General features: G+C 44.8%; 1 protein-coding gene across 25 annotated transcripts in view; it reads right to left on the bottom strand.

Moving 5' to 3' along the window:
* The window catches only part of TMEM181 (transmembrane protein 181), a 109,254-nt gene that overhangs the window by 44,929 nt on the left and 49,177 nt on the right, over positions 1-15,148 (bottom strand). For all 25 annotated transcript variants that reach the window (XM_035297081.3, XM_078370414.1, XM_054254586.2 and 22 more), the window contains 4 exons: positions 13,192-13,247; positions 10,461-10,551; positions 9,091-9,212; positions 4,392-4,502 (listed from right to left, as the gene is read on the bottom strand). In XM_035297081.3, coding sequence (XP_035152972.1) covers positions 4,392-4,502; positions 9,091-9,212; positions 10,461-10,551; positions 13,192-13,247 — 380 coding nt within the window. The remainder of the gene's footprint in view (positions 1-4,391; positions 4,503-9,090; positions 9,213-10,460; positions 10,552-13,191; positions 13,248-15,148) is intronic.

Genomic DNA, 15,148 nt, shown 5'->3' with positions numbered 1-15,148 from the left:
ACCAGCCTGGTCAATATGGTAAAACCCCGTTATCTACTAAAAATACAAAAATCAGCCAGGCATAGTGGTGTGTATCTGTGGTCCCAGCTACTCCGGAAGCTGAGGCACAAGAATCACCCAAACCTGGGAGGCGGAGGTTGCAATGAGCCGAGATCGCGACACTGCACTCCAGCCTGGGCAACAGAAAGACACTGTCTCAAAAAAATAAAAAATAAAGCAAAACCATGGAAATAGTTGAAAGACAAGTGGTTGCCAGGGGTCTGAGGAGGAGAGAGGGATGAACAGGTGGAGCACAAAGGATTCTCAGGGCATTGAAATGACCCTCTGTGGTACTAGAAATAGTGGACCCCACAGAATGTACAACACAAGAGGGAATCCTAATGTAAATGATGGACTGCGAGTGGTGTGTCCACGTGGGATCATGAACTAACAAAAGTACCGCTTTGGTGGGAGATGTTGGCAATGGGGAGGCTGTGCATGAGTGGACAGAGGGAGCATATAGTAACTCTCTGTACCTTCCTCTCAATTTTGCTGTCAATCTAAAATTGCTCTAAATAATAATAATGTGAAAAAAGTTATATTTAGAGGTTTAACGTTCATAACACAATGTCTTCAACAGCAATTTTATAAAAGACATAGAAACACTTTGCATGCAGTTCTCTAATTTTTTTTTGAGAGAGAGTTCCACTCTTTGTTGCCCAGGCTATTGTGCAGTGGCACAATCTCAGCTCACTGCAACCTCTGCCTCCCAGGTTCAAGCAATTCTCCTCGCTCAGCCTCCTGAGTAGCTGGGATTACAGGCAGCTGCCACCACACCCGGCTTAATTTTTGTATTTTTAGTAGAGACAGGGTTTCACCATGTTGGCCAGGCTGGTCTCAAATTCCTGACCTCAGGTGATCTGCTCACCCTGACCTCCCAAAATGCTGGGATTACAGGCGTGAGCCACCGCACCTTAGTGCATGCATCTCTCTACATCATCAGCATTAAGCTGCCAGCCTAATGCTGATTATGTGATTCTCCGAGGATACTGAGTCTGACCAGAACAAACAGCATGCAGAGCTCACCAGCACCTGAGGTTCTGGGATGGATACTGGCATGTGCCCAGAACTTCCCCCTCCAAATATTAGTTGCCTCAAGAGTTTCTGTTCCGTTGTCAAATAATTTTCTTTACAGGTAATAAAAATACTAAACATTCATTACTGGAAATAAAGGAAAACACGGAAGAAATTAAAGATTAATCCTGCCATCCAGAGACAGCCTTCTACACTTCCAGTATTCTACAACAGACACTTCTAATTCATGTGCTTTTCTTTGCTTAAATATAGTTTGTGCTATCTATCCTATTAACTTACTATTTTAGCAGCTACACAACTAATTTATTTAACCAGAAATCTATCGCTGAAATACAGATTTGCTCCCAACTTCTTACTCTGAGGAATAGGTTTCAACATAAATCACTGTGTATATTTCTACTTCCTTAGTATGAATTGCTAAAATTAGAATTACTAAAAGTCAAAAAGCACGTGGAAGTAGAGGCTTTTCTACACTGCCAAATTACCCCACAACTTCAATCAGTTTACACCCCATACATGTGTATGAGAAAACTTGTGTCCTTGCATTTCACAAACCTGGATGTTTTTGGTTGTTGTTGTTTTTAATGTTTGCATTTTTTTCTTTTTGAGACAAGGTTTCGCTCTGTCACCCAGGCTGGAGTGCAGGGATTACAGCTCACTGCAGCCTCAAATTCATGGGCTCAACGATCCTCCTACCGCAGCCTCTCTAGTAGCTGGGACTGCAGGTGTGCAGCACCATGCAGGGCTAATTTAAAAAAATTTTTTTACAGATGGGTTCTTGGCTGGGTCAATCACCTAAGGTCAGGAGTTCAAAGCCAGACTGGCCAACGTGGTGAAACCCTGTCCCTACTAAATAAATGAAAATTAGCTGGGTGTGGTGATGCACACCTGTAATCCCAGCTACTAGGGAGGGTGAGGCAGGAGAATTGCTTGAGGTGCAGGTTGCAGTGAGCCAAGATCATGCCACTGCACTCTAGCCTGGGCGACAGAGAGAAATTCTGTCTCAAAAAAAAGAGAGAAATGGCGTCTCATTATGTTGCCCAAACTGGTCTCAAACTCCTGGGCTCAAGCAATCCTCCTATACTGGGCTTCCAGAGTGCTGGGATTAAGGCATAAGCTACTGCCGCCTAGCCCAATCTATGCAAAACTCATTGGTTAAAAAACGGCGTTCATTCTTGAACTCTCTCATCTTTGGTTTACAGCAAGGATAAACATAATTTCAGAAGTCTGCTGCCATGTGAATTTCTGAATTTGTAAGGTGCTGTACTGTTGCTCTTTCATTTAACCAGTATGTATCTATTGCAAGCCTAGCAGCTGCCGAGTGCTACACTAGCTGCCGGGGATACAAAACATAAAAACATAGAAAAGTCTCCAGTGACATCCCTTACATATCCCAAGGGTCTTAAGGACTGTCCTTCCAGATGCTGAAGAGTGCCACCAAACATGATGCTCTGCTCTGGCTGTGGTATAATTCAAAGTGAGTGGTTCCCATGGTAGTGTCTTTTGAATCCATTCCTTTTGAGCTTCACGGCAACATTGTATCACTTGCCTCCAATGGCAGAATGGCATGGAACTAGTTCACCTAAGATCCCTACCAAATTCTTCAGGAACAACTTTAAGAGGAAACATAAATAGACACAAAAGATGGAAAAACAAAGACAAACAAAACAGTGAGGCACACACCCAGGAAATACAGTCAGGATGGACTACAGCCTTGGGAGAAAGATGCTGAGAACCATAAAAGGCGTGTGGGAGACGAGGTTCTAATAAAGATGATGATGGAAGGGCGAGGTCCCTTGTTTGTCTGCACTGTTCAATCAGAATGATTCTGAACTAGCAAAGCCTAAAGCACAGATGGGTTAGCAAAGCACTACGTCACAGTGTGCTGAAGCTCAGTGCACCTGCCTCAGACCCCATCTGGGATCCCCCAAACCGTGAACCTGGGGACACAAGCAGAATACTAATTAGATTCTCTGAGGATAAAGATCCAGCAGATCATTCAGACAGCAAGACCAGACCCCAGATCCAGATCCAAAAGATCTAAAAAGGCTGGCTGAGGCAAAGGGCCATAAAGGAAAAGGCCACTCGTGACGAGGCTCCCAAGAGAGCCGGGTCAGCTGCCCCAGCAGCACAGCCCAGGACCACCTGCTCCTTCCACATTGGGAGCACTTGTTCCCGAAGCCGGCTGATCCAGGCAGCTGCAGGAGGGAAACCTGGAGCCAGAGGGATGGAGAGGGGTCACATCCCTGGCACAATGTGAAAGAAAAGAAGAATCTCAGAGGAGATGAGATGGCTGCCTTCAAAGAACTACAGGGTAGAGAGAGAAGAAAACTCATTTTGTATAGTTCACAACAGCCTTATTCACACTAGCCAAAAAATGGAAACAACCCAAATGTCTGTCAACTGATGAAGGGATGAACAAAATGTGGTCTAGCAACACGACAAAGTATCACTCAGCAAAATGAAGAAGTACGGACCCCACAAAACCCAATGAACCTTGAGACACCACATTAAGCAAAAGCAGATTCCACTAATATGAAATGTCCAACCAGGCAAATCCACAGGGACTGAAAGAACGTTAGCAACTGCCAGGGACTGGAGAGGGGATGGGAAATGACCATTAGCAGGTTTCAGGGGCAACATAACTGTTTTGGAACCAGACTGACTGGACAACTCTGTGACTGTGCTACTTTTCACTTTGACAAAGCTGTTATTTTTCTGAAGGCATCTGTTATATATTCATTTAATATTCACAGCTCTATGAGGTAGCTATTTTACAGATAAGAAAACTGAGACTCAACAAAATCACAGGAGTGATGGAGGTGGGTGAGAACCCAGCTCACCGTCCAATCCAAACCCCGGCTCCTCGTCACTATGCTGGTTATACTACTTCCTAATGAGTGGAAAAGGCAAATTTCAGCTGGACACAAGAAAGGCCAGTCTAACAACGAGAACAGTGCCCTCCCATTTATCGGGAGTTGAGGCAGGGGCTGACGACCACTCATGGGGCTGGAGAAGGGAGTGCTGAGTCCATAGGAGGGTAGACCTGCTAACCCCTTCGTTGCCTTGCAACTGAACACACTACACCCTCTCTATTCTAAATCTCGGACCACCTAACATTTGCCCAATCTCCATGCTATTTCCTTAAGCTATTCTTGGTTCTATATACTTAAGAAACTGTAGTTTTCCTGTAATTTTTAAACACTTTACATGTCCTCCACTGTCCAAAACAACATTATTTAGATGCTGAGATGCATTTCAATCACTCAGCAAAACAATGGGAGCCATGGAAATGTGCAGTCGGCTGGTATACTTACTGTGAAGTTCATTCCCTTGATGGGGAGCTTCAGGTGTTCAAATCCCACTCTCACTGTATACTGAGTATAATTCAGGTAGCCAAGGTGAGCCACAATAATTTCTGCACATTTCTGCAAATATACAAGGAAGATTTGTCTTTAAAGAAAGTGAGACTCAGGCTCCCACCAAATGACCCATGAAATAGCACATTTCAACAGCAGATGAGTGGAACTTATCGTCTCCAGGGAACTCGCCAAAAGGCCAGAGAAAGTCAGAAGCCAGCCAAAAACAGTTCCTAGAAAGAATGAACCAAATGGATACTTTTGGAAACACAATATATGATTTACACCAATTGGAATCTTTCTACTTTGGATGACTGAAAATAAGTCACTGTGTAAGAAACTTAACAGTGCAGTGCAAGCCTGACATTTCCATAATTATATAATACCAGAGCACAGGGAAAACGTAAGCAGAGACACGTCAACACAGATGCTGCAGCCTAATTTGTCCTCCCTGGCCCAATTTTACGTTGTTGTAATAATAAAGAGTGAATTACATATTTTTCTTTCTCTCCTTTTAACGTCATTCTCCACCTGGAGCCCCCTTTCCCCTCCACCGTCCACCTCCAACCGTCAACCTTCCACCTTCCCTCCACCCTCCACTCAGAGTCAAAGCAAAAGCTGTGTGCACAGCAGCAAGTGCGGACATGTGTGCTCCACTGTTGTCAAGAGCCCCTTCCTTTTCTCCTTTAGGATTAAGAGCCAGATCTCCAATGCTTTGTTACCCCCTTCTAGAGTGGCAGGGAGGATGAACCCTCATGCAGGGACACAGAAGTACACCCACCAGCCATGCACACAGAGCTGGCCACTCCTCTCCAGCAAGCTCTGCCCTGGCCCTGCCTTTTGGAATGTCACTCTCCACCATCCGGCGGCTACCTGGAGCAAACAAGTGGTTCTCTGGATAACAGGGCATCGCTCCAATGGTTGGCCAAGCCTCGAATGTCTGAGGTCAGGTAAGTAAACAGGTGTGCGTATGGGTTTTACACATCAGCCTTAAAAAGACAAGACGGCGGCCAGGCACAGTGGCTCACACCTATAATCCCAACTCTTTGGGAGGCCAAGGCGGGCAGATCACTTGAGACCAGGAGTTCGAGACCAGCCTGGCCAACACAGTGAAACCCCATCTCTACTAAAAACACAGAAAATTATCCAGGGGTGGTGACAGGTGCCTGTAATCCCAGGTGCTCGGGAAGCTGAGGCAGGAGAATTGCTTGAACCCAGGAGGTGGAGCTTGCAGTGAGCCAAGATCACGTCACTGCACTCCAGCCTTGGCAACAAGAGCAAAACTGTCTCAAAAACAAATTAACAAAAAGACAAGAGGGCAACTGTCAGGGATGGGGGAGGAGAAGGTATGAGGCTGGGTGACACAGTGGGGTGCTGACCTAAGGGAAGGGGAAGAAAGAAGAGAGGAGGGGAGTGCAGGGGGCTGACGGAGGCACTAAGGTCACCATCTCAACTTGCCAAACACTTCAGCTCACTGGCAGCCCTGGGCCTGCACCGAAGCCCATAGTGCTCCACAGGGAGAGGCTCCCCCAGGAGGGGGCTGCAAGCCCTCTGGCTGGCCACCTGCCCACCTCCCACTCTCCTATAAAGGAAACACAGGTCATCTGCTATTTTCATGCACTGGAGCTGAGGCTTCCCTTCCACCTGATGAGCTCTCCTCATTGGAATCTGCTGCCTGCCCTCTGGGCATGAAGTGTGTGGTCCACCTTTTCAGCAAAACGACATTCACCTTTCCCCTCTGGCATTCAGACATGGGATGATGCACAGAGACAGGGGTGGCTAAGGACTTGGCCTCATCAGGAAGGGATGGCTGAAAATCTGTAAACACATTTTTGCTGTGTAGACAAACATTTCTTGAGAGTTTAAGAATTTGTGTCACTTTTCAGGGATGTTTTAATTAACGAAAGAGTTGTATCTCAGGCTGCATATACTGACGAGTTTAAAAAGATTGGCGGGGGATGGTGGCTCATGCCTATAATCCCAGCACTTTGGGAGGCTGAGGTAGGCAGACCATGAGGTCAAGAGATTGAGACCATCCTGGCCAATATGGTGAAACCCGGTCTATACTAAAAATACAAAAAATAGCTGGGCCCGGTGGCATGCGCCTGTGGTCCCAGCTACTCAGGAGACTGAGGCGCAAGAATCGCTTGAACCCAGGAGGCGGAGGATGCAGTCAGCTGAGATTGCGCCACTGCACTCCAACCTGGCGATAGAGCAAGACCCCATATCAAAAAAAAAAAAAAAAAGACTACACCAGGGATTCTGAAATCCCAAGCTCAAACCATGGTTCCGCTGCTGACTATGATGCACCTCTGAAAATCATGTGATGGTACCACGGCTCTCACCTGCAAGGTGTGGAAAGCCTTACTTCCTAAGTCAGACAATGGCTTTTCTTTAAAGCAAAAAAAAAAAAAAGCAAGCAAGGCACAGTGGTGCACACCTGTCATCCTAGCTACTTAGGAGGCTGAAGCAGGATTGCTTGAGCCCAGGAGTTCAAAGCCAGCCTAAGTAACACAGCAAGACTGTTTAAAAAAAAAAAAAAAAAAAAAAGTAATATAAGAGAGAGGTAAATGTCTCTGTAATGTCTACTTAAAATGCTATGTTTTTAAAAGCCAGGACAGTGCTCTCTGCAGGGTTAGAGAGAGACTTGAGTAGACAGGAAACAGAAGCACCCAAGGGGTGACACAGTGTAAACTGAGGTAGGGCCAAAATGGAAGAGGGAAGAAACCACAGAGATGCACTGAAGCAGCAGTCTCAAGGTGCATGGCATGGCAGCCACATCCAAGAAGCAACAGTGCAGGCCAGCCAGCACCGTGGCAGCCAGGCGTGGTGGCAGGTACCCTGCTTGAAGCAAAGGCTTTAGGTAGGGCAACCCACTTGTCCCAACAGAAAGTCCTGTGTGCTGAGAAACCACTCAGTGCAGGCAAACCAGGATGATGAATCTCACCAGCTCCAAATAAGCAACCCTGACTAATGGTCCCTGGAGCCTCAGTCTAAGAGGCAGCAAGGTGGGTGTTATCAGCTGTCCAGGTGGGAGCGGCCACCAGGCCCTGGGATGGGAAGAGGGCGGCTTCTTGGGCCATGGTCCCATCTGACACTCATATCTGTTGTCCCTCCTGTGATTCAGCAAGACTGATCATACCCCTTCTGCACACAGGCCTCGTTGGGGGACAAGAGGTATGAGTGTCAGATAAGACCTCGTGCTGCACACATAGGGCACACTCAAACGTTATTCACCTGCATCTTTACTGCTTTCCTAAGGCAGGAAGGGAGGGCTTGATCCCCACTTGATAGATGGGGAAAATACACTTAGGAAGCTGGCTCAACCCCTGGAGGCAGAATGAGAGGCCAGTCCCACATGATCCTCCCACCTCAGCCTCCCAAAGTGCTGGGATTACAAGCATGAGCCACCACGCCCAGCCATTTAATCCTTTCTTGCCAGGTAAAACAGGTTCAGTGTATGTAGTGCTAGTAATCAGGCAGTATGCATGGTAGTTAAGGCCACAAGCTTCAGAATAAAAGGGGACAGGCTTAAATCCTGAGCCCTCCACTTAAAAACTGCATTACCTTGGGCAATGGTTTAGACCTCTCGGCCTCAGTTTCTTCTATAAAACAGGCTCTAATAGCAGCTTCTACTTTATGGACCTGCCATGAGGACTGAATGAGACAATGAGTGGACAGTACCTGGCATGACGCCTAGCAGAGAAACTACTTGCCACCTGGCTTCTGACATTACTTTTCTAATCCTATAAGCAAATGCGCTGCCCTGTTTTGATGCTCTCCATGTTTTGATGCTCTCTATGCTGCCAATAACCTGTGTTACATCCGAGGTGGACTCCTTGCTATAGCAGGGATCTGGTTCTGGTTCTTCGGGCTCTAAAGAGAATACAGTGCCAATGAAATCAAGCACGAGGGCTCGTTCCCCATTCTGGACCCCAGGTTTCCTATCCCTTAGCCACACTGTGCTCTAAAGTAGATGCTCAAAAAGGCAGGCCCCAGGCCCCTGACCCACAAGAGGCCCAGGTACTCGGTTTCACACAGACGGATGAAGGCATGCATCACATGGCTGGGAACAACCCAAAGCCTCAGTCAAGAGTGACCATGGAAAATTAGTCAGGCCTGGTGGCACACACTTGTAGTCCCAGCTACTTGGGAGGTTAAGGTAGGAGGACTGCCTGAGCCCAGAAGTTTGAGGCAGCAGTGAGCTATGACTGTGCCACTGCACTCCAGCCTGGGTAACAGAGCAAAACCCTCTCAAAAAAAACAAAAAACAAAAAACTAGTGACCATAGCTGGTGGCAGACCTTCCTAAGAGATGGCAGCCCATGATGTTCATTAAGGACACACCAGGCAGCAGGTCACACACACTGTAAAAACAAGTACCACATATGCTCAGGGTAGCCGGCAGTACGTGTGTGCACACGTGTGTGTTTATGGATGTGTACATACATGTGTAAGTTTATAAGAATTTCTAAGGGTATCCAAGCAAAAAATTAAGTAAGTTTCTCAGGCCATCTTTGGTATGACTCCATTTTTTTCACTTAAGAACAATTTCTCAAAGCCTCTTACCACGCTAATTTCTACATGGGAAAGCGGCTCTGTAATTAAACGTGTACGCAGCCCGAGGACCGACTGTGGGGCTCACCCCACACACTCACCCCTGCACATGTGAGGGTCCTTGTCCGGTTGTGAACTTTGTTATGAATGTACATCGTGGTTCCATCTTGAGCTACACCATCGACTTTAACAGTCATGGGAAAGCTTGTCTTAATAGAAGTTTCTACAAAAGAAAAAAATTCAGTGTCAGAGACCATGCCAGGCACATCACACCTCCAAAGGTGCCTTCCTGGCTCCGTAATGACCTCAGAGCCAACAGGAAAACACAGAAAGCCCATAGGTCCATAGGCCACATTGGCCTCAGAACATTTGGAAATTTCTATTTGCCCAGCAAAGTAAAGCCTTTCCATTAGATCCCAAGCCAGCACCAGGGGCCTAAATCAAAACCTGCATTTCAGATCCATCAGTTTCACTTCACACAAGAAAATGGTAAATATTTCATGGCCAATAAACTTGTATGTTTAATTTCTCACATACATTTTTAATTTACCAAATTCTATACCAAAGTAGAAAGGGATTTCTTATTTATTGTTTTCCTAATTATACTCTCATTTTTAAAAAATCATAACAAAACATAAAGACAGCATTAAACACTAAGAATTTCACCACCTAGAGGTAATCATAATTCCTATTTTGTGTCTGTCCTTCCAGGCCATTTTCTAGACATACAAATACATAGTAGTATGAATTTTTTGCTTTCTAAACAGTTACAAAGAGGGAATAACTTCTTTGTAATATGCATTTGTTTCACTTCATTTACTGTGGTCATGGGGAGATCTTTTCAAATTCCTTCTCTACCAGTGTCTCATCTGAAGCACAGAACAGAAAATGATTTGGGTGAGTATCTTCTCAATTCTCCCTAGGATGATACAAAGCTAGTGCCACTGTAGACTGACGGAAGCTAATTCGTCATAAACAATGGATGCGTTGGGGGAGGGTTTCTCAGTCTCTGCACCACTGACATTTTGGGCCAGATAATTCCTTGTTGTGGAAGCAAGGGAAGGTGTCAGCAATCTCTGCCCTCTACCCACTAGATGCCAGGAGCACTCCCTCCTCCTCTCCATTTGTGACAAAACTGTCTCCAGACATTGTCAAGTGTCCCTGGGGGCCAGAACCATTACTTTAGAGCATCAGATCGTCATTCTCTCCCAGATACCCACTGAAAAAGGCTGGCAGCTGCAGGCGGACACCATGCAGCCACTGAGCTAAGCTGACCAGGACTCTACCGAGGACGTAGATCTATCGTAACTCACTCTCCTCTCCCAATGAAAGACATTTGAGAGGTTTCCAATTTGTTGCTATGATAAATAATAATGGATATCCTTATACATCTATCTTTGAGCACTTGTCTGAATATTCTGAAGTCAACATCTAAAATACAATGCTTCCCACAAAGACAAATTATCCGTACCTTTTGATTGATCCAACTCAACAACACATGTCAGCCATAGTTGCTGATTATATGTAGACAGTGGATTTGAAAGTATCTGAATTGGCTTTAGCTGCAGAAAAAGAACAAAGTAATCCATGTGACCTTTTCACTGAGTCTACCAAACACCTCATCATCTTAATACACAAACTTTACATTTAGCAAAAAAGGTTTGAGTGTTAGCTCTGAAACAGAAATATGTGAGGTTTTCCTTTCAACAACATAAGCGAAATTCTGCCTTCCAGAAAAAAGGAAGGACTAACTTCCAGCTGCAATTCCTATCTGTCTCTCACGGAAACCTCTAAGCAGGCACGCTACACACTTGGAGCCTTGGGGAAAACACACCTACTTAAATACCAAGAAAAAAAATCTTGGAAAAATAATAAAAGGAGCAGAATGATGAGACATATAGTAAGATAATAAAGAATACCAAAGAAATACTTTCATATTTACAAGGTAACATATCTCAAAAGTTATTTCTTTAGTATCCATATACCAGGCAAGTTGCTCTTTGACGTATGCTATTTTTAGCTTTGTGAAAGAAAGCTTTCACACCAGGGAGAATAATTAGAGGTGATGATGCTGCCAATGATTCTTCTGCATTATCTTTTAAAGATATAATGTCAGTGTCTAATAGTAGTAGGCCAGAGAGAGAGGTGAAGCAGCCCACCCATGGTTCCAAAGAAAAGCATTTTTTGAATGCATCATCTTTGCTGGTGAATGTGTTATTTTTTGTTTTATGTGTTGGTTTTCTTTTTCCTTTTTTTTGAGACAGTGACGTGCTGTCACCCAGTGCAGGAGTGCAGTGGTATAATCATGGCTCACTGCAGCCTCAACCTCTCAAGCTCAAATGATACTCCCACCTCAGCCTCCCAAGTAGCTGGGACTACAGGTGTGCACCACCACACCCAGCTTATTTTTTAATTTGTTCTAGAACACGGTCTCCCTATGTTGCCCAGGCAAGTCTAGAATGAATGTGTTGTTTTTGTGTTTTAATACTTCTGTCAAAGTCTCAATGAAACTCGCTAGGACAGAAGACTTGCTTAAAAACCACCAAGGCAAGAAACCCCTCCAGGGATAGTCACCGGCTTAGTGAAGTGAGGACAGTCTCTTGGAATGGGTGCTGTGTTCAGTGTCAAAGAGACTCACACTCTGAGAGACAGAAATCGTAGGGCCAGTCACGGTGGCTCATGCCTGTAATCCCAGCACTTTGGGAGGCCAAGGCGGGCGAATCACGAGGTCAGGAGATGGAGATCACTCTGGCCAACACAGTGAAACCCTGTCTCCACTAAAATCCAAAAAAAAACTAGCTGGGCATGGGGGCGCGTGCCTGTCGTCCCAGCTACTCGGGAGGCTGAGGCAGGAGAATCGCTTGAAACCAGAAGGCATAGGTTGTGGTGACCCGAGATCGCACCACTGCACTCCAGCCTGGCGACAGAGCAAGAATCCTTCTCAAAAAAAAAAAAAAGGAAAAGAAAAGAAACTGTAAAAGATGTACTGCCAGGAAAGTCCACTGTGGCACTTCTTCAAATCAGACCATCAGGCCGACAGAGAAAATCCGGCAATGCCAAGAAAGTGTGAAGACAGGCTGACCAGAAGCCCTTCAAACTAGCAGCAGCGAAGACAAGAATCAAATGGTGTCGTTCTAGTACTTTTCCTTTTTTTGCCTTTCTGCAAAATTGTAAAGGTAAAAAACTAGCAGGGAAGTGTGAAAACAAAGAGAAGGGGTATTTGGGGTCATATAATCAGATTTAAACTATGTATATCATGGTGCCTCAAAGATGCAGGGCAACTGTGTTCCATTTATAGATAAAGATCATGTTTCTTACACACATACAAAAAAGTTTTAGTTGTCTGAGCTCTCACTACTATTTATTCAAGAAATCCAAAATTCTCCAATTGAAAGAACCTCTCTTTTCACCAAAGATGATAAAAAGTTGGCATATTTTTAAAAGGATTTTATTTATTTATTTATTTTACACAGTCTCACTCTGTCCACCAGGCTGGAATGCAGTGGTGAAATCATGGCTCACTGCAACCTCTGCCTCACAGGTTCAAGCGATTCTTCTGCCTCAGCCACCCCAGTAACTGGGACTACAGGTGCATGTCAATCAACACGGCTGACTAATTTTTGTATATTCAGTAGAGATGGGGTTTCACCATACTGGCCAGGCTGGTCTCGAACTCCTGACCTCATGATCCACCCGCCTTGACCTCCCAAAGTGGTGGGATTCCAGGCATGAGCCACCTAGCTCAACGGGATTTTTCATTTAAACTGAGTTCACAAAAGGAATGCAAAGTAATCATTGGAAAGAACTGGATCATCAGAAACCTGACAGAGGCCAATTCTTAACTTGGGCAAAATAAGAAAGATGAGACATCTAAGTGGTGTCATTATTAAAAGTTACAATCTGATAGGACTAACAGATGCAAGGAATCAGGATGAGTTAACCACTCTTTGGAATGAACAATTGCTCCCTAAGAGGTAATACCACCATGTTCCTAAGCACTGAGGTATTTATTACAGCAGAAATGGTCATTTTAGCAAACGAGAACCCAGAAGCCAGCAGCTGACAATGGAGTAAGAAATGTGTTGCCTCAGAAGCCACAAGGCAGGGGCAGGCTGCCTTAGACTCTAAGCAGAACCATTTCTCAGTGGCCTGAGGTTTACAATGCACCCTACCACCCAGCTGCTACTCAGATCCAGTCTTACCTTTTTGCTATTATTTAGAGAAAAATTTGCCGCAGAAGTCTGGATCACTTTAGGTCCTAAAGTGTAACAGAAAAGGACAAAAGCAGGTTATAGCTACATTGGTAATTTAAGATTTTTTTTTCCAAATTCCAAGAAAGATTTATACATTACATGGAAGTGGCCTTAATTTACCTGGTTTTTCTTTAGAGATTTTACAATGTGTAAGTAAAAGACATAAACACACAAGCAGACACAGAATGTTCACTCTTCTGCGCCTCAGGGCTTCCCAACACAAGTCAACCAGTACAACGGGCACACAACATACAGGGCTTCCACGGGCAACACCCTGCTGCTCTCTCAGCGAGCGCTCTCTCTACATGCATGGGCCCAGAGGGCATGAACTGTAGAGACTTTGTCTTACATGTTTTGTAAAATATAAAGATTTCTTCCAAAAACTAAGACACACTTATCCGCTCATCCAATTAATCCCATCTTCCAAAAATACTTAAGGGCTATAAACATAAGATGTGCTTATATGAGCAGGAAAGCAGAGAGTTTTAACTGAAATAACAGGTATACAAACATCACAAATTCTTTTTCTCCCAATTTTATTGCGATAAAATATACACAAAGATTTGCCATCTTAACCATTGTTTTTTCCTCGAGACTCAAGAACTTGCCAGCTGAACTTTTTTTTTTTTTTTTTTTTGAGACAAGTTTCACTCTGTCACCCAGGCTGGAGTGCAGTGACACAATGTTGGCTCACTGCAATCTCCGTCTCCCTGGTTCAGGCAGTTCTCCTGCCTCAGCCTCCTGAGTAGCTGGGATTACAAGCATGCGCCACCATGCCTAGCTGATTTTTATGTCTTAGTAGAGACGGCATTTCACCATGCTGGTCAGGCTGGTCTCAAACTCCTGACCACATGATCCGCCCGCCTGAGCCTCCCAAAGTGCTGGAATTATAGGTGTGAGCCACTGCGTCCGGCCCATCTGAACCATTTTTAAGTGTACAGTTCCGTGGTAGCAACTACGTTCATGGTGTGCAACCATCCCTGCTATCTCCATAATTCATCTTGGGAAACTAAAGCACTGCGCCCATCAAACAACTCCCCATTTCCCTCCCCAGTCGCTGGCTGCCACCACTCTACTTTCTGTACTGATGATCTTGCTACTCTAAGTACCCTATGTAATCTTACTCTATTTATCTTTTTGCCACTGGCTTATTTTACTCAGTATAATGTCCTCAAGATTCATCCATATTACAGATTCTATATATATCATCCCACTGCCTTCTGGCCTCCAAAGCTTCTGATGAGGTATCTTCTGACAAACTTACTGATGATCCCTTGTATGTGATGAGTGACTCTCACTGCTTTTAAGAATCTGTCTTTGGGTATCTACAGTTTCATTATAATGCATCTCAGGGTGGGTCTCTTTGAGTTCATCCTACTTTGAGTTTGTGGAGCTTCTGGGATGTTTATATTCACATTTCATCAAATTTGGGAAGTTTTCGGTCATCACTGCTTCAGATATTCTCTCTGACCCGTTCTCTAGCTCTTCTCCTTCTCAGACTCCCACAATGTGTATGCTGGTCCATTCGACAGTGTCCCAAAGGTCCCTCAGTCTCTGTTCATTTTTCTTCTGCTTTTTTTCTGTTCCTCGGACTCAAAAATTTCCATTGCCCTATCTTCTGACTCGCCGATTCTTTCCTCCACCTGTTCAAATCTGCCTCTGAATCCCTCCAGGGTACTTTTCACCTCCAGAATTTCTTTTTGGTTTCCTTTTATGTTTTCTATCTTTTTATTCATACAGTGCTTTCTTGACTTTCTCCATGTCTCTTCATTTAGTTCTTTGGGCATCTTCAAGACAGTTGTAGATAGTTGTTTTAAAGTCTGTGCCTAACAGGTCTGTCACATGGTCTTACTCAGGGACAGATCCTGATGGTTCATTTTCTTCCTTCTGATGGGTCACACTTTAT

This window comes from Callithrix jacchus, chromosome 4, assembly GCF_049354715.1.
Source record: "Callithrix jacchus isolate 240 chromosome 4, calJac240_pri, whole genome shotgun sequence".
In the NCBI taxonomy this organism is placed as follows: domain Eukaryota; kingdom Metazoa; phylum Chordata; class Mammalia; order Primates; family Cebidae; genus Callithrix; species Callithrix jacchus.
The sequence above is the reverse complement of the archived record's forward strand: the minus strand, read 5'-3'. Positions and strand labels throughout refer to the sequence as shown.